Source organism: Camelus bactrianus, chromosome 5, assembly GCF_048773025.1.
Source record: "Camelus bactrianus isolate YW-2024 breed Bactrian camel chromosome 5, ASM4877302v1, whole genome shotgun sequence".
NCBI lineage: Eukaryota > Metazoa > Chordata > Mammalia > Artiodactyla > Camelidae > Camelus > Camelus bactrianus.
This window is the reverse complement of record NC_133543.1, coordinates 92507921-92525959: the sequence shown is the minus strand read 5'-3', so window position 1 is coordinate 92525959 and position 18039 is coordinate 92507921. Positions and strand designations below refer to the sequence as shown.

The following is an 18039-nucleotide window of genomic DNA, read 5'->3' as shown; positions in this document are numbered from 1 at the left end:
TGAGAGACTATTGGCTCTTCAGAATTATTTACCATCGTTTTTCCACTTATTAACATTTAAAGTTTTCTATACTATTCCATTGGTTGCATGTATGAGTTAATTTAACCGTTCTTCTGTTTTTGAAAATGTGTACTGCTTCCTTTTTGGTAACACATACTAACGTATACGGTGGTGCATGTTATATGTATGTGTGCATAGGTATCTGTGAGTGTGGGTTATTTCAGTTGTACATGTATATGCATATACATATGTGTGTGTGTCCTTGATGGTTACTCTGACTCCAGTCCTGTAACCCTGATTACTTCTATTTAAGAAAGATTCCTAAAAGTGGGATAATAGGGTCAAACTTAAAAACTTTTTTTAATACTTTATTTCACAAAAGTCTTTCCAGCAATAGTAAATTTTTTACAATTCCATGAGTCGTGATTGCAAGCGCCTGTTCATTAAATCTTACTCTTTATAAAATTTTTTTTTGCTAATTTGATAGTCAAAATAGTTCTCAATTTTGAAATCATTTAGGCTTTATTTAAAACGTTGGCTGTTTGTCATGTTGTCTGAATATCTGTTCATGATTTTGCCCATGTTCCCAGGGGGTTGCACTGTTTTCTGATTAATTTATAAGACAGAGTCCCGCTATTCCAAAGCAGCCTGTACAGCTGGGAGCAAGGTCAGAGGTGTCTCTGTCTAGCCTCTGACTTCATTCATCAGACTGGGCATTTATTAAACACCTGCTGCATGCAAGATCCTGGACCAGATAAGGTAGATAGGTCACTGCCCTGGTGTGGCTTACAAATGACCTGGAAATATTCCAGAAGTTAGGTAGTAGAAGCCTTCCTCATTCTCAGCTATTATTTTGGAATACAGAACTTCACAAATGCTTTGTCTTATAAATAAAAAGTTACACACAAATTATTTTAGGAAAAAAATGCTTCCATTATTTTTTAATTTCAAATTTCAGCTGCTCTTTTTACAATGCCAGTGATTTCTGAAGGGTCAAAACACTAAAGATATAAACAAAAAAAAAAAACCTCTTTTAAGAAAAAACTGCTGCTTTCCTTGTGGAACTCACTGATAGTTAAGTTGTGTGTGTGTGTTTTTCATCCGTTCTTCGGTGCGTTATTTGAATCCCTCTAGAGCCTTACTCTTTAATGATTTGCAGCTTTTGATTGTCTTCCCTGTAGGGGGGCAGAGGGCGGGCCCCGGAGAGCCTGAGGTCGCGGGGTTGGAGTAGGAGAGGTTCTCTGAAGCTTTTTCAGAGTGCAGGCATTTTCGGGGCAGGACTGTTGAGACAGTGAGTCTGCAAGTCGACCAGTTGGAGAAGGGCAGCCTCAGTTCTCCCTCACGGAGACTAGGTTCTGAATGAGGCATTTCTTCCTGAAAGGCGCAGACTTCCCCTTTCTGTTCCCGCAGCGCATCAGAACCGGGTGTCCGCGATCATCTTCAGCCTGGCCTCGGAGTGGGTGATCAGCACCGGCCACGACAAGTGCATCAGCTGGATGTGCACCCGCAGCGGGAACATGCTGGGCAGGCACTTCTTCTCTTCCTGGGCGTCGTGTTTACAGTATCCTTCCCCCGGCGGGACCGGCTCCTGCCTCGCGCCTCGTGTCTCAGTGGGCGATTGAGAATCTGATCACAAATTGCTAACGGAGATCCAAAGACTCAGTGATTTCTACATATTTCACATAAAATCGAAGAATTTCTCTCTCTGCTTTTCTTTAGTATAAAATTGTTTTATTAAAAAAAATAACTAATTGAATTGCCTTTCTCTGGTGGGAGGTGCTGTATGTGTTTTAACACAATCTTGAAAAGCCTAAACCTCACTAATGCGAACTCCTCCCTTCACTCTTTGGATTTTCAGAGTGAAAGAAAAAACTTTGTGTTGTACAAAGAAAGGGGGAAAAAAAGAATGGATCTTCTAGTATTAGATTATTTGCAGACCCTGCAAGAAAATGTACTAACGGTCTGTGATCCTGAAGTTCATACCTGCACTACAAGGAATTTTATAGTTTTTTGGTGTGTGTTTGGAGAGAGTTCATAATCCTTAGAATGCTCCCAGGGGTGCCTCAGGATCACCCAAATGTTCAGAAATTGCTGCTCTAAAATTTTTCTATGAAATTTGTTTCACATAGCACTTGCTCTTGCTTAAGGCTGCCGTGGGAGCTGTGTATCTCAGTGACCGGGAGCTCAGGGCTGTCCTCGACAGGCAGTTACCCCACGGTCATTTCTCTTTCAGACTCGGACGTCTGGTGAAGTAGAATTCCTTTCTTCCATTGAAAGCCTTCATAAAAAATGTTTGCCACAAATGCGTGCACAGCATGAGACGTTTAACACGCGCGGCACACTTTAGAATCAAACAAGGGAAACATTCTCAGATGTGTCATGTGCTGAATAATTAGATGTGTCACGTGCTAAATCAGTTTTTCTGTTACGTGGTGGGCCTTCACACGCCTTGATAGAAAATGTCCCAGAATCACAAAGTCATGGCCCGGCCTGCAGTCCTCACTGTGCCCTGTGTTTTGGAATTAAAATAGTAGTTATCCTCTTGTGTATGAGCTGCTAATCTGCCACCGACTTCTATGGCCACAAAGTGACCGAGAAAGCAATGAATCGTTACCAATACTTCATATATTTTTTAAATTTTAAATTTACTACCACCCCAGATAACTGCCCCTCGGATGATTAAAGTTAAGCTCTCCACAGCAATTTAAAGTAAACCATCCTCTTCACTTAAAGCTCAATCATCTGGGCCCAAAAGAAACATGGGTTCATGTCTGTATTTAATTTCTAGAGCTATTTCATGAATAGCCATTTTCTCCCAGTTCTTTCTTGCTGTTTTCATTGTTAAGTATTGTACTTTTTAACATTTTATGATAATTGGGTTATACCTACTTGCTCTTATGTCTGTCCTCTCTATCAGCTCTTATCTTTTTTATTGCCAATTCCTAGGATGTTGGTTGGAATGGTAACAAGTACTCAGTGAATTCTCGTTGAATGAATATTAATTTCGCTGATAATTCTAGCTTAAAACATTTTTTCCTTCAATATTTACATGTGTGCTTTTCAGTCGGGTCTTTCTTTTCTCATAGTTTTAGATTTTGTGCTTATTCTCTTTAAAATGTGCATTTTCTGTTTTATAACTTTGAGATGGGTTGTGGTGTATATCCTTGACTGCTTCTCCACAGATACGATTTTGATACTCAGTATGCTTTTGTTGGAGACTATTCTGGACAGATCACCCTGCTGAAGCTTGAACAGAGCACCTGTTCAGTTATTACAGCCCTTAAAGGACATGAAGGTAGGCTGTGTAGTCACCCCCGGTTTTCACTTAATTGGGGCTCTCGAATTTAGTGCTCAGCTCTGTGGCTTCATGAATGATCAACTCCTTATGATCTGTCAGATTTCATTTTGATTGTCCAGATATGGGATTTCAATCTCAGAAAGATCTTGAAGAGTGAGGACTAAGTGAAGACAAGGGGTTGGGTTAGGTTTCGTTTTGTCAAAATCCCTTCCAGATTGCTTGTGTGGGTAATACTTTCTGTTTTGTCTACCTTTTTCAATCAAATTATTTTCAGAAGACCTTTTAAAATGTCTTATAAATGGTAAGACTTTTAGAAGACTGTTGTTATTGCTGTTTTAAATTTGTCACTTTCTAGGGCATTGAGCAAGACCTGGTAGGTCAGTAAAGTTAGAAGAAATGTGTAGGCTGGTTCTCTCTACTTGGAAAATATCCCCTGGGGAGGGACTGAAGGGAAAGAATGACTGGGTGGAATTCTGTTATTTCTGTAGTTTGCTGATTTGGCAAAGCTTTGTGGAAAGGTTTTAAAACTCAATCAGCTGGGCAGTGGGGAGGGATAAACTAGGAGTTTGGGATTAACAGATACATACTATATATAAATATAAATATAAATATAAATATAAATATAAATATAAATATAAATATACACACACACTATATATATAAAATAGAGAAACAATGAGGAAATACTGTATAGCCCAGGGAACTATATTCAATTTCTTGTAATAACCTATAATGGAAAAGAATCTGAAAAAGAATATATATGTGTAACTGAATCACTTTGTTGTACACCTGAAACATTGTAAATCAATTATACCTCAATAAAAAAATAAATAAATAAACTCAATATATCAAGTCAAAAAAACTCAATTGACTATATTGAGTAATAAATTAGAAGCTGTGAGGCCATCTGGTTCAGACTGAAGAACTGGGGTTTTGTTGAAGGAATTAATGTTGGACTTGTTTATGAAGATAGTTTTTTAAGTATGGCAAATTAAATGTCCTCCATAGCTAACCTAGTTTAGTTAAAATGAGTCTAACAGATCAGGGACCTTGCAGAGGAGAAGGGAGCCGAGGACAGTGAGGTTGAATAGTCTGGGCAGGAAAGCTCAGTCCCTGCAGAAGCCACTTTTTGTTTGTGACTCATGGTCTCATGACCCCTGGTCTCTTAAATGTCCTCTGCGTTGCTGAGGGCCGAATCGATTCTGATAACTACTGAGCAGTGTTCACAGAGAAGGCGCTTGCTTGTATCCTCTTAGGCCTCCAGCTGTAGCTCATGGGGCACAGGGTCACCCAGGGTCAGGATTTCTGCAGAATTGATCCCCGAAGCCGGTTTTTGCACAATACTTCTCTTTTCACTTTTGTTGAGGTCTGTGAGAAGCTAGTCTCATAATTTTGACTATGGCTTTCTCAATTTTATATATACTCCCCCAAAATATTATTAGCTTGTGTGACTGGTTCAGTTTAATTAAGTTTATTAATAATATTTTTCTGGGCAAGCAGTAATCAATGGAACAATGAAGAGATCTGTTGAAACGGAAATCTGTAGAAAGAAAGATTTTTTTCCCAACAGTATCAAATTTGATAAGTTTAGCCAGTATAGAATTGTAAAATGCAGGGTTTGGATTTTTTACCTGAATTCTCTGGCATAATTGTGTGGATTGCTTGTCACTGTGGAAAGAGACAGTGAAAAGGATACTACAGATCTTTTTTTTTTCTTTCTGAGACACATAATTTAATTTTCTTAAGCATAGGCATTCTGGACTAAAACACCTGCAAGGTCCCAGAGACCCAGAGTACTCTAGATTTTTATCTTATATAAGATAACCACGGAAAACTTTACTGCCTTTTCTCATGAAATATTAGTAGCTATTTTTTTCTCTTCAAAAGCTCTTTCTTAACTAACCCTCATATACAGCTGCCTTATCATTTTTTGATGTAGACAAGGAAAATCTTTAAACACCTTTGAGTTCAAAGTAGCCTGATGGACAACTGAAAATCCTAATCTTGCAGTTCGGGATGATGGATGCTCTGTGTCTTCTCTGTGACCCACGATAAAGCCCCTTTGTACAAAGAAGATATGTTTTACTTAAAGACTCAGCTGGTCCTAGATCGGTCTTCTGCTATCAGATGTGTATGTCCTAACGTAGATTCATGTTTCCCCTCCCTCTCTCGCCCCTAGGTGGTGTCGCCTGCCTCTGGTGGGAGCCTGTTCAACGGTTACTCTTCTCAGGAGCCTCTGACAACAGCATCATCGTGTGGGACATCGGAGGGAGGAAAGGCCGCACGCTCTTGCTCCAAGGCCATCAGTGCGTGGCTGTCTGCGGGAGGGGGGAGGAGTCTGAGCCGGGGCGAGCTGCGGGAGGCGTTAGTGTTTTGAGACCACGTTCTCCAAACCCCATCTTTTAAGATGGCCATTCGGCAGGGCTCACTGGGTCTGCTTCCAACTGCTTTTCTGTTCGTCCTGAGCGCCTGGTGTTTTGTAGCAAAAACAGGCCAGGGTTTTCTTCCTTCTTGGTCCAAAGAGCACTTGCCACCTTTCTCTCCCAAGGAGTCACCCACATTGAAACGTCTGCTGGAGGCAGACGTGGATTAGATACCACGAGTGAGGACTCGGACCACGAAAGATTGCGTGCAGTGTGCTATTAAGCCATTCCCGAACTGGATGCCTTACTCATTTTTTTTTTAAATTCTAAAGGGTACTTCATTAAGAAGTAAGGTTTGATTTGACACAGTTGCATTCACCTAAGCTATGACACTAATACTCAGGCTTTTGCTGGCTAGTCTTGAAAGGAAAAGGAACCCTTCCCCCCTTGTTTTTGGTTAGGCTGTCACTGTTAACTGAGCAGAATCAAGCTGAAAAGTAGCCAAGGAAAGGGAAGGTTCTCCACACAAGCCTGCGTGTCTGGAGATGGTTTCCTAGGGCGTCCAGAGGGGGCAGATTCTTCACCCCATCAGTGTGTGTCTGCGTGTGTGACTGCACGTGTGTGCGTGCCCACCAGTATCTCCATGTGTTCGATTACGTGTTCTCATGGATTATGTTCCAGTAAGGGACTTACACACCCTTTAAGATTTACCTACTTGTTCAGAAACATTCTTGTGCACCTGAAAAGGAATCATGGTGACTGGTCCAGAAAACCATAGTCATCACCTCATCTGACCTGCAGTTCTTAATGACTGATTGGAAAATAATAGTGTTTATTTCATAGAAACTATTTTTCTGTGTAGTAAGTTACAGAATACCAATGAAAGTTTATATTGGGGTGCAGATTACCATACCAAACAGTCAGGGATAAAATGCCAGTTGGCGATTCCAGTGAGGGGAGAGACTGGAGCCCGCATGGGGATGGTTTCTGCGTTTCCCACACTGAGACACGTGACTGTGTGTGTGCTGTTTGCAGTGACCGGGTGCAGTCGCTGTGTTACCTTCAGCTCACGAGGCAGCTGGTCTCCTGCTCCTCGGACGGCGGGATTGCAGTGTGGAACATGGACGTCAGCAGAGAGGAGGTGAGAGGGCCAGGCAGGGCCGATGGGGAGAGGTCCCCAAACCTGCTTCTTGCTTTTCCACCCGCTGGCTGGAGTTGCCGACCGAGGTGAGGCGGTCCCGGGGCCTCATGCTCGTGCTTGTTGATTTTTGTCCGACAGGGTCTTCCCTGTGTGTCACTTTGCCCCGCATTCTCTACTCGTTGGAGAGTTTCCGCAGCGGCAGGCAGTCCGCACAGCCTGGCATGTGAAACAAGTCAGATAGATGAAATCTTGACTGGGTGTCTACTGGTTAATTTCTCTTTTTGGTTTTTCTAAAAATCTATGGGTAAGCCTTAGAGTAACTCATTAACTAAATGTATGTAACATTGGCTCAGTACTACAGAATGTGTTGTACTTTCTTTGCAAAGGTTTATTTGAATTATGCATTATATTTGTCAACCACTAGTTACATGCCACAGTGACAGCTAGAGAACTGTTCTGTTTCCTGGACTCTCGGCCTGTTGTTTTTCAATCTTATTCTGAGAAAGCAGAAAACTCAGAGAGAGGATGTGTTCCCTGGATCGTGACGGGGGAGGAAGCCCCTGGGGCCCCTTGCTGCTAGTGGCTCTTGTGAGGGTTTAACCGTAGTAATTCAATCCACTAGTCTCATCCTCTGTAAGTTCTTTCCGAAGAAGAAGAAACTAGGAGCAGCGTCCTTTCCTTCCAGGTTATGTGAGTGTGGAGCTTGTTTCTACCTCTCAGGAAAGAAAAGACAGTCCTGTCACTCAAGGTGCTTCCTGTGTTCAGGGCGACTCTTTTCCATTGAGTCATTTACGCAAGGTTACCCCACATCATGTGCAAACTGGCTGGGAACACATTTTGCTCTACTAGCTTCTCTGTCTCAGTCGGTGGTGTTGGTGGGAAAGAAAATTATCTCAGAAACATACAATATTTTTGTAGGCTTTTTTAAATCTTTTTAAACCAGCTGAGTTAATGTTAGTGCAAGAGCGAGTGGCCTGTGATCTGTTAGATTCTCACCCTGAGCTAGGGCTTTGTGTAGTTTGTATGATTTCCTTAGGGATGGGTGTAGCAGATTAATCCTAGACTTTCTAGCCCCACAGGGCTGGCCTGGAATTTCTTTCTAACATACTGGAAACACTGACTGGAGTGTTCCTGCCCCACAGAAGCTGTCGGCCACCACTGGCAGGTTGGAAGCAAATCTGCCTCCTTGTCAGATTGTAATTAGGGGACTCCTTTGGGGAAGTAGGCACGAAACATAAATGAGCAAGTAACGGTAATTAGGATGAATCCTCTTGAAATAAGAACTTCGTTTTAAGCTAGTAGATCACAGAATATATACTATTTTATACATTAGCGCAAAGCAGACCCATGCACCGGTCGGTAGCAGCAGTGCAGTGGGGTTATTCTTGTTACATCATCTTTGTCCAGTTAGGCCAATGGAGCAAGATGTGGAAAAGAGAATGAAACAGTCAGAATACTTAATTGATGTTCTCTTTTGCTCTTCTCAGCACAAAAGAAAGCTTTTTCTCCTTAGAGGATCAACATTTAAGAGGATGGTTCATGATGGCTTACACTTAACACTTAATCCTATTAAGAGAAACAAAGTTATGGGTATTTCTTATATTGAAATGTGCTCCAAAAAGTCTGTACTTCTGAGTTTGTTGTTTAGTTTGTTATCTCAAAATATTTTAAGCCTGTTTTTCTTCCCTTGCTCCCTCCTGTCCTCCAGCTCAGCCAAGCGACAGTTTCCTAGCCCTTAGACAGAACTATGCTCCCGAGGGCGGGAACTCAATCTCTAAGTTATGAAACTCCAGAGATGTGTTTGGGGATCCTCACGTGTTGAGATGAACAGGACCACTCACAGAGGCTGGATAGAGCGCAGTGGACACACCCAGGGATGGGCTGGACTCCTGGATCTCCTGGGGTCTCCAGCCACTAACTGACCACTGACAGTGGCTTCAGTCTCTGAGCCACAGTTTCTTTGCTGTAAATGGGGGAGAAAGTTACTGTGTCTCCTAGGTGTTGTAGAAAATTAAGCAAAATGAGGCATATAACACAGTTGGCACACTGCTGGACTCCTGTGACACTCGCTGTACCAGGCAGGATGCTTCCCAGATATACTCATTTAGTCCCCCCGACCTCATGATGTGTAGACTCATACTCCAACATCACTGCCATGAAAGCATTTCTGCACTGGTTTTGTTCCATGTGACTGTCCCGCATTTGTTGCAAACGTAGGACTCGGCGGTGGTACCTGCTTTCCTTCCCCCTGCAATTCAATGTCCCCATGTTGTTGGCATCAGGGCATGCCCTGTCGCTGCATCCCCCATTCTCCTGCAGGGACGTTCACAGGCAGTGTTCTTAAATCACCTTCTCTCTTCATTGCATCAGTTATTTAAAGAAACCTCTCTTGTGTCTCGGCCCACGTCAGTCTGTTTGTGAGTGCGTAACCCCCTGCCCCCGAGAGAAAGACCTTTGTGGCGGCTGTCACATGTAGAAATATTTCTAGTGCCATGTCTAAAGTAAGGAATAGGAAAGCCGAAAGTTTTGCTGCAGGAGGAAACAAAAGAAGTAAGGGCACTTGTTTAGGCCGCCCAGAGTCCCTTTCGATTTACTGTGCAGCTGTCCATCTTCACTGCGTATTTTACGAGTCAGTACAATGTGGTTTCTGTGATTCTCTCATCCTTGCTTCCTCTTCTCAGATACATTTTTCTTGAGCGTTAACTTTCCAGATCAAGAAAAGATTATTACTTCATAAGCTTTGGTTTAGTTTCATGAAAATTAGTATTTTCTAATATTTTTATTGCACACATGTGATAAGTGATTGAGGTTAAATAGATTTTTAACGAGTTCATTTTGTAATCGAGTACAATTTACAATGTTTTATTTAGAAATAACATTTTCTAAGTTCTCAGTTATTTCAAGACTTTCACTTCCCTGTTTCAACATAAATTCGTTGAGAACCTATCCCTGTGATAGGCTGAATATATACAAAGATGAAAAGACCAACGAATAACTCCTAGGTTAGTGGTGGGGGAAGAGATGTGCGTAAAGAATTACAGTGCAGAGACATCACCGCTAGAGTCGGGGTCTGCAGGCTGGCGTGCGGGCACAGGGGTCCACTCATGAGGGCTGAACGAGGGTGGGGGTGGCAGATCTGTCTGTCGTGATGCCCGCCCAGAAGAACTCTTGTGACCCCACAAACTAAGTGGTAGTTCACCAGATTCTTCAAGAAAGGTTTTTTCTCCATTTAATATAGATATCAAACAACTTGGGCATAAAAAAGAAATACATAAAGGCAACTCTTAAGAATTCATAATGGAAATTAAATTACTCCCTCCTATCTATAGATTAAAAATTGAACAATCCTGAAAACATGGCTAAAACGATAAAGATTACTGAAAACACAAACATAATTTGAATATGCCACAGCTATAATATATTGAGGGATTAAAAAAAATGATAACCCCAATACGGTCTAGAACTGCTGTAGTTCTGAAAACTCACTGTGAGCAGGCAGATGCTCTGACGTCACATTTGCTTTCTCTTCCCCCAGGCTCCTCAGTGGTTAGAAAGCGATTCTTGTCAGAAGTGTGAGCAGCCCTTCTTCTGGAATATAAAGCAGATGTGGGACACGAAGACACTGGGGTTGAGACAGGTGAGTAGCTGCCGTTAATCATATATTTTCTCATTTGTATGATTAGGCTATCATTTTGTTTGGAATCACACTTTTCCTCCATTTTCGGTGTCACCATCTCTGTGTGGCTGACAGTGAGCATGACCTTTCCTTTGGTGACAGTGAGACTGTTACAAACTGTGCCATTGCTTGTCCTATGTTGGAAAAGCAGAGACACAGAAAACCCCAAAAGCCTATTTGTAAATACATAAATGATCTCTGAGTTTAGGACTATTACTTGTTAAACTCAGGGTGTGTAGTAGCCCAGCACAGAATCAGAGTGAACTAGAGCATCTAAGCCTTAGCTTTCACAAGCAGGTAACAGGTAACAGCTTAGCCCTTACTGGAATGCTCTGACACTAGGAATTTTTAGAGTATTCATGAATTATTCCATGTAGGTGTACCTGGAGCGTTTCTATTAAGCATGTTTCAAGTACCTACTGTTTTTTGTTTTTTAAAATTAGTTAAAGAAACATGTCCCAAGTAGCCTATAGGTTTCAAAGATGCTCTTATCACCAGGTGTCCATGCAATACTGCAGTTCTACAAAACATACATTTCTACAGCAGCCTTGAAGGTAGCCACTCACTCAGATCGAATATGAATTTGTGCAGTTACGTTCAAAAGAATGCTGATTTTATTCCTTTTATTACTGGTTGCACCTCCCTCAGGGATTGGCCGAAAGTGTGTGTGTGTTAATAAACCTTTTTTGATTTTACTTACAAAGCTACTCTACCGCAAGGGCAGATATGAGCCTGGCAGGCAGTGCAGGAATTATTTTTCCACTCATAATACTCTAATGCTCAGAAATAGCACCTGAATTCCGTCCTCAGCCTCATTCTCTCAGTGCCTGTCTGGTGGCAACTGATGGGTGAAGTAGTCCGAGTTTAGAAGTAGTGCTTCCAATGAATGAATTTTAATCTTATGAATTAACAACTAATAGTAGAGACAGGAAAGGTGTGGGTCATGAAGCTTTTAGTGGTTAAAATATATATATAATATATGTAAAATATATATATATTTTGACATATATATATAATGTCAAAGGCAGTAATAAATGGACTATTTTGGAATGTTCTTGAAGCTTATTTCCAGGATCACAATGTGAAAGATTAAAGGAAATAGCAAAACGTGATTGTGGATATTTGTTTCTTAATGAAGGAAAATTACATTTAAAACTTTATTTTGAAGCTCTTCTCTGACATAGGAATAAATTCTTCCTTCCTGAAATCTCTAGCCATTTGGGCTCCTAAATGAGCTTGAATTTGGTTTTCATAATGTTGTTTGTTGCCATCTAGACAGATAATATGAATGAGTAAAAAGCAGAATTTGGGCAACAACAAAGCAAGGATATTTGGAAATCCTTGACAGGTATTGAAATGATCTGCCTTTTGCGTGTTAATTGATACATTGAGTCGTGGTTGTAATTCAAGGCGCATCGTCCCCTACCCTGAAGGGAAGCCCCGTGCTTGACAGCAGAAGGTAACAGCCTCCTTTTCCTCCCTGGGTCTCAGCATCACTGCAGGAAGTGCGGGCAGGCCGTGTGTGGGAAGTGCAGCAGCAGGCGCTCCAGCTACCCCGTCATGGGCTTCGAGTTCCAGGTCCGCATGTGCGATTCCTGCTACGACTCCATCAAGGACGAGGAGTGAGTGTTTGCTTGCCTTCCTGCGTGTTCACCTGCAGTGCGAGAGCCTGAGAAGGGACACGGGCGCACAACGCCGGGCGTTGGGGGCACAGCCCTCTGTGCAGTCAGAAGTCCGGGAGTAACTTAGAGGGGGCCCTTCCGTACGTGGTTCCTCGGCATCCGTGGTTCAGCGGCTGCAGATCGGGTAGTACTGTGCTATTTACTACTGAGAAAGATCCAGTGTAAGTGGACCCACGCAGTTTGAACCCGTGTTGTTCAAGGGTCAAGTGTATTTATACCCACTTGGTCTTGTCTCAGTTTCCTTCTAAAGAGAGGCTGCTATCCTAGCTTTATGACTTAAGACAAGTTTCTCCCAAACACTGGGAGGACGGATGCAGCTCAAACCTGTGAGTTGAGCGGCTGTTCCTGAGCCCCTGCGCCACTCAGGGTGCCGTGAGGGTCAAGGCCACGTGCACACTCTTGGTGGCTGAGCTGGCTCTGCAAAGGCATCCCAGCTTTGACCTTCACTCACACATGCATGGAAATTTTATTAGTAGGAAAATTCTGGAGACAGATGTTCTCTCTTCCACAAAAATCTGACCTAGCCATCTGTCCATAAATAACTGTTTGTGTGTGAGACAAACCTGTCTGGTTTCACGTTCTATCCCAAGTCACGTAGATCTATTAAAGCAGAACCAGCATTTTCTTTCCTTTCTGTTTGAATCATCTTTGAAAGGAATAGACAGGCACACCTTGGCAGAGGCCCCAATGGGAAAGCTAGTGGGCACCGCTGGTGTCGGTTAGTGAGCCGGGGGTGGAGGCTGGCTGGGGCTGCGGGCTACAGAGCAGGGCGGAGCGGGCGCAGTGCAGGAGGCTGCTTCTGACCCCGGGTGTCCAGGAGCCCCAGGCCTCCCTGTGAGTGTGTTGCCCACAACGTACGATCTCATGCAGTGAAGTTCTCTTCTGTGTTACAGGTCCTTGTTCTCATTTCTAGGAATATATCAGCTTTTCCACTAAGAAAATAAAAATTAGTTATTTGGGGAGTTTTATAAAATTTTTTATGAAGCAGTCTTGCAACTTATGCTTTCTGTCATCCTTTAATTGTAGTTACTTTCCAACACTGTAGCCACATTTTTTGGAGTAAGTTTTGACACTGTTACTGTATTTTCTTTATGTTGCTTAGAAAACTTATCCCTTAGCTCTAGCAACAGTTAAGTGAGTCTTAAATGGTCTCTTTTCTCTTTGTTAGTCGGACTTCTCTAGCAACCTTCCATGAAGGAAAACATAACATCTCCCACATGTCCATGGACGTTGCTAGGGGCCTGATGGTGACCTGTGGGACTGATCGCGTGGTGAAGGTAACCTGCTTAATTGTCCCAATTAGCACTTCGGTGTTGTGCTCCGGATGGGTGCAGCTGGCTTGCCTTCCCTTTTTATAAGCAACCTGTAGTCAAGGGGGAAGCGCTGACTGACAAGTCGCACGTTTGTGAGTTTCCATGCTCTTGGCGACAGCTCCTTCTGGGAGTGTTTCCCTCTGCCCATCTTTCGGGGTGAACTGTGAGCAGATGAGGGCCTGGCACCCCTCTGTTGCGGTCTGCACTCAGCCAGCCCCGGGGTTTCTCCCTCCCCACTGCCTGGGCCTTACTGATCCCTTACTCTGGTCATGCCTTCTGCTACAAACGTTCCTTTTATCCTGGGCAGAAGGCTTCCTACTTGTAAGAAATAACCATACATTTTTTTCATTAAATCCCTGGGTCACTAATGCAGAAACTGAAAGTCTGTTACACTTAATACCCCTCTTGGGTTGTGAAACTATGACGTAGTTTATTTCGTAATTTTAAAAAATGGGCTTTTTCCCATTAGGCTTTTTATTAAAAATAAATTTAAATTTCTAGGAAAACAGAGTGACATAATTTGCAGGTGTCCAGAGAGACTCCTTATAAGCTTTTTTCATGATTTAGCAAACTGCATTGTTTTGTCACTGTATAAATCTTGAGGTTTTGCGGTGAAAAAAGAGGATAAGTTGCTTGGACCCCTTTGCAAGTGTGCCAGCTGTCCGTCCTCAGTGCCAGCACTTCCCCTGAGAGCATTTCTCCAGGCCTCCCCCTTCTCTTGCAGATCTGGGACATGACACCCGTGGTGGGCTGCAGCCTGGCGACCGGGTTTTCTCCACACTGAGCCGGGAGCCGGGCGAGGCCGGCACCTTCCCAGCGGCAGCCTTCTCCAGACACCCTGCTTCCCTGTAGCTCCACAGTCTCTGTCACGTGAATGGACAGCAGCCACTAAAAAACAAATCAACATTTTTTAAAAAGAAAAAAAAACATGTGAAGGTGTGTTTTGGGGCATTTGTGGAACTACCCGCGGGGACTGACGTGGAAGCAGTTCACCTGTCATGGGTCCCCAAGGAGCGCGGTTACTCCAGCAAGGCTCGAGTCCTCAGGAGCGGTGAGCTGATGCGTTCCGAGACAGTAAGTTAGCAAATGCGAGTTTTCGGAGGAAAAACGTGCTGAACAAAAGAGTTAATGCCTAGAACTTTCTTCCAGCAGTTCCAAGGACAAACACATGTCCCCTCAGACTTGCTGGCCCCCCGAGGTCACGTGCTCCTCTGCTGTCAGGGCAGGAGTTGGGGGGGCGGACTGGTCCTCTCTTTCTTGAGGGGTGCAGCAGGACTTAGGAGCCCAGAGGTCCTCCTCGTTGACCGGCCGTCCGTGAATAGTCTCCATGCTTAGCTGTCGGCACACTTCTTCCAGGTGTCTGTTGTCTTCAGGCAGTGCCACCATTTGCACCCAGTGTGGGGCCCTCTTCAGTTCTTTCTCGTCCCAGCCAGCCTGCCGTGGGCGAACGGTTGTCATTAAGTGAGTGGTCCAGTTTCTAGACTAGCCCAGGCAGCCCACCTTCTTCCCCCGACCCAGATGTGCTCTGAGGACGAGACGTCTCTATGGTGCTGTTAACACGGGACTCACACCGCCTGACCTTTTCTCATTGCAATTAGTGATGACTGAGGGGAAACCCAGCTACCAGCATGACTGTGATGGGAAGTGATCGGTCTGTTCCATGGAACATCCCAGTCCTCCTAAAAGACACATTCTGTTTGCCGTTCCAAGATGAGCCTCTGTGATACGGTGGCAATTTAATGTACACCTCAGAAAAGAACTCCAAAGCTTTTTACCCTAGGTTGACTTTTAGTTGTATAACCTAATAATATTTCATAGGAGGAAACTGGTCACCCAGAGCAGTCATTGTTAAACAGGTCCGGCACAGTAATTCCTAACTTGTTAATTACTTTCCTAACAATTAGCAAAATCTGTTGTATCACATGGCATTTTAAAAGTTTTTGGCCACTTAGTACCAGGATGGGGAAGACGTACGGATGGGGGAGCCTGTCTTTTAATACTCATGTATTTATTTCTTTGTTTGTTTTTAACAACAACAGTACCTGTATTTGTTACTTCAGGGTTATGGAAGTGGGTGGAGAGAGGCTTCCTTCTTTTAAGGACAAATTTAAAAATAGCAATGGTATTTTTGTTAGTCTTCTAATGGGTATTGATAAAAACTCACTACTGCATCATTTTTAGGGGAATCAAATCAAGACAGCGTGGTCATTCTGTATGATATAATGACAAGACTAAATATTTTTAGTAGCAGCTGTTAATTAAAATGTTTTTAAGAAATAGTTTAAGACAGACAAACTAATATGTCTTAATCGCCAGGCACAAACGAGGAAAGGAGGTCAAGCACTTCGTGTTCTAGAATGACCTGCAGTCAAAAAGTTGACTTGCCTTCAGAAAGAAGACTGAAGGGTTTTGTTGCCCCTTACAATTTTTGTGTTACATCACTTGAAGAAGATGTTCCCTTCAAAACCTCTTCATAGGCCCTTTGCAAAATGTGTGCTATTGACATAGTGCAGAGGAAGAATTGGAGTGATGGTAGCTCGAATGGCAGTGTTGAACCAAGTTAGCTTCAGTTGAGTTGGTAGTTCAGTTCATACAAAGGTGCTATCCTGGGGGTTTTATGAAGTCCTGAAAGGAAAATGGAGGATGGTCTATTCCCTGCCACGCGGAGGGGTGCTGAATGGGGGCTTTGCTCTCCGTTCACCTCTGTAAAGTGTGGTTTTGTGTTTGTGGTAGACTGAGCAGAATATTGCTGTAGAATATGCCATAGCTTTCACACCTCTTTTGTTTTAAAAAATTCTTACTGAAAACCCCACTGTTTCCTAGAGAATATAAGGCCGTTACAGCGCCTCCTAAGGGCTGGCGCTAACGTAAGTCGAGGAGGAGAGGTATACTTGGGGAAGAACTGGAGCCGGGGAGCCGGAAAAGGAAAGGAGAGCATTTCCATGTATTTTCTCTCCGCCAGAGCTCATTACCAATTTTTTTTAAACACACATGACACGGCAGGCTTATCTCTGTCACACACTAGGTAGCAAATGGGGTAATATTTTTTATAGAGGTGGGCAAAGATTTATTTTCTCAACTTTACACATAGAGGTGGGCACATAGAGTGAGCTAGACTTCTAGTTATTGCCTTATTTTGACTGCATTACTCTTAAACAGGTCGCTTAAAATAGTTCTTCAAAGTTAACGGTTTACCGATTTCTCCATTCCTGAATATTCACGCTAATCTGCCACGAGGGATCAAGTACAGAATGTTAGAGAAGACCCTTCTGTTTAGATCATAGTACGTGTGTGACCGGGACACGCCACCTTGTTCTAAACATGTTTTAAAATCGCTCTTTGCGCGTGTAAGTGATAGGCGTGTACTCATGGCATTAGATGGAGACAGATTTTTCATTGTAAATCTCTGTATACTGCGTCCTGGTTCTGTCCTGCTGCCTAGAGGAGATAAACCAAAAATACTGCTCTAGATGGTGGGGTCTCTTTGTTCTCCCCCTAAATAATTCAGTTTGCTAATACCTACATTTTTAAACTGTTGAAACTGGCCTCAGTATGGAATAAACACCACGTGGCTCGGACACAAGGAGCTGTTTTCTAAAATCAGTTGTCATTAAATTACTCCCTACTTCCGTTACTGGCTCTGGTGTCTCCTAAAACGTAAGAAGCCAGTTACTATTAACGGTAAACCATCTGCTCATTGTAAATGTGATGTTTAACAAGTAAGTAATACATGCTATATTTATTCAAGTGTCTATTGCTTAATTGTTAATTGTGAGCAGATTATTGAATGCCTACTCTATTTTCTGCAGTTTCCTATACAATAATTCTTTGAGTAAGTTGAAGTTTAATTGTGCAACAAATTTATATTAGGATACAATTTAAAGTGTTTTTCTGTATAGACTTTTCTGACTGGGGACGCAAAGGGCAGTGTGGATTAGTACATTTTGTCTTGTACTAGCCACGTTTCTATAAAATGATGCCCTGCTCATCCCAGAGAGCTAGAAAACTATTCTTCACTCCCCTTTGTGGGTTCTGTTTTTGTGTGTTTTTTTGAGAAAATGCATACAATAAAATGTTCCTTGATTATTCCTCTGTTGCTTAATTTAGCTTGTGTTCTATTTGATCTGGACATAAGGCAGCAGTAATAGTAATAGACCATGCATTTAGCGCTGTCTGTGTGCAGAGCACCCTACCAATATTACATTAATCAATCCTGGAAGGCGTTGTTCTCCCCATTTTACAAATGAGAAAACCAAGTAGATCCTGTCCATCTGTCTGTCTGATTTGAAAGCACGTGCCCGACCTCCTGCCTTGACGTGCAAGTGTAATGAGCGTTTTATGTAAGGGAAGTAGATATCATCTGTTTTGAAGTTCGTGAAGCCATGAAGGCAGATGGCTCGGATAGTCAGGCTCTTTGAGTTCACGGAGCTGGGTGGGGACACCCTTGTCCGAGCCCTGGCTCTCCACCGCAACTGCTCAGTTTTATGAAGAAACACAGGGTGGTTCAGACCCAGGAGAACTGATTCCTTGGCTTAACTGATACAACGTTGACTTAGAAATCAGAAT

At 42.9% G+C, this 18039-nt stretch overlaps 1 protein-coding gene across 2 annotated transcripts in view; it reads left to right on the top strand.

Annotated features, from left to right (window-relative positions):
• WDFY1 (WD repeat and FYVE domain containing 1) overlaps positions 1-17561 on the top strand; it is a 43613-nt gene extending 26052 nt beyond the window's left edge. For both annotated transcript variants that reach the window (XM_074364390.1, XM_045512097.1), the window contains exons 5-12: positions 1411-1561; positions 3183-3295; positions 5478-5604; positions 6697-6802; positions 10338-10439; positions 11970-12100; positions 13329-13437; positions 14198-17561. In XM_074364390.1, the coding sequence (XP_074220491.1) occupies positions 1411-1561; positions 3183-3295; positions 5478-5604; positions 6697-6802; positions 10338-10439; positions 11970-12100; positions 13329-13437; positions 14198-14257 (899 nt within the window). In that variant the 3' untranslated portion in view covers positions 14258-17561. The remainder of the gene's footprint in view (positions 1-1410; positions 1562-3182; positions 3296-5477; positions 5605-6696; positions 6803-10337; positions 10440-11969; positions 12101-13328; positions 13438-14197) is intronic.
• Positions 17562-18039: the final 478 nt, after the last annotated feature.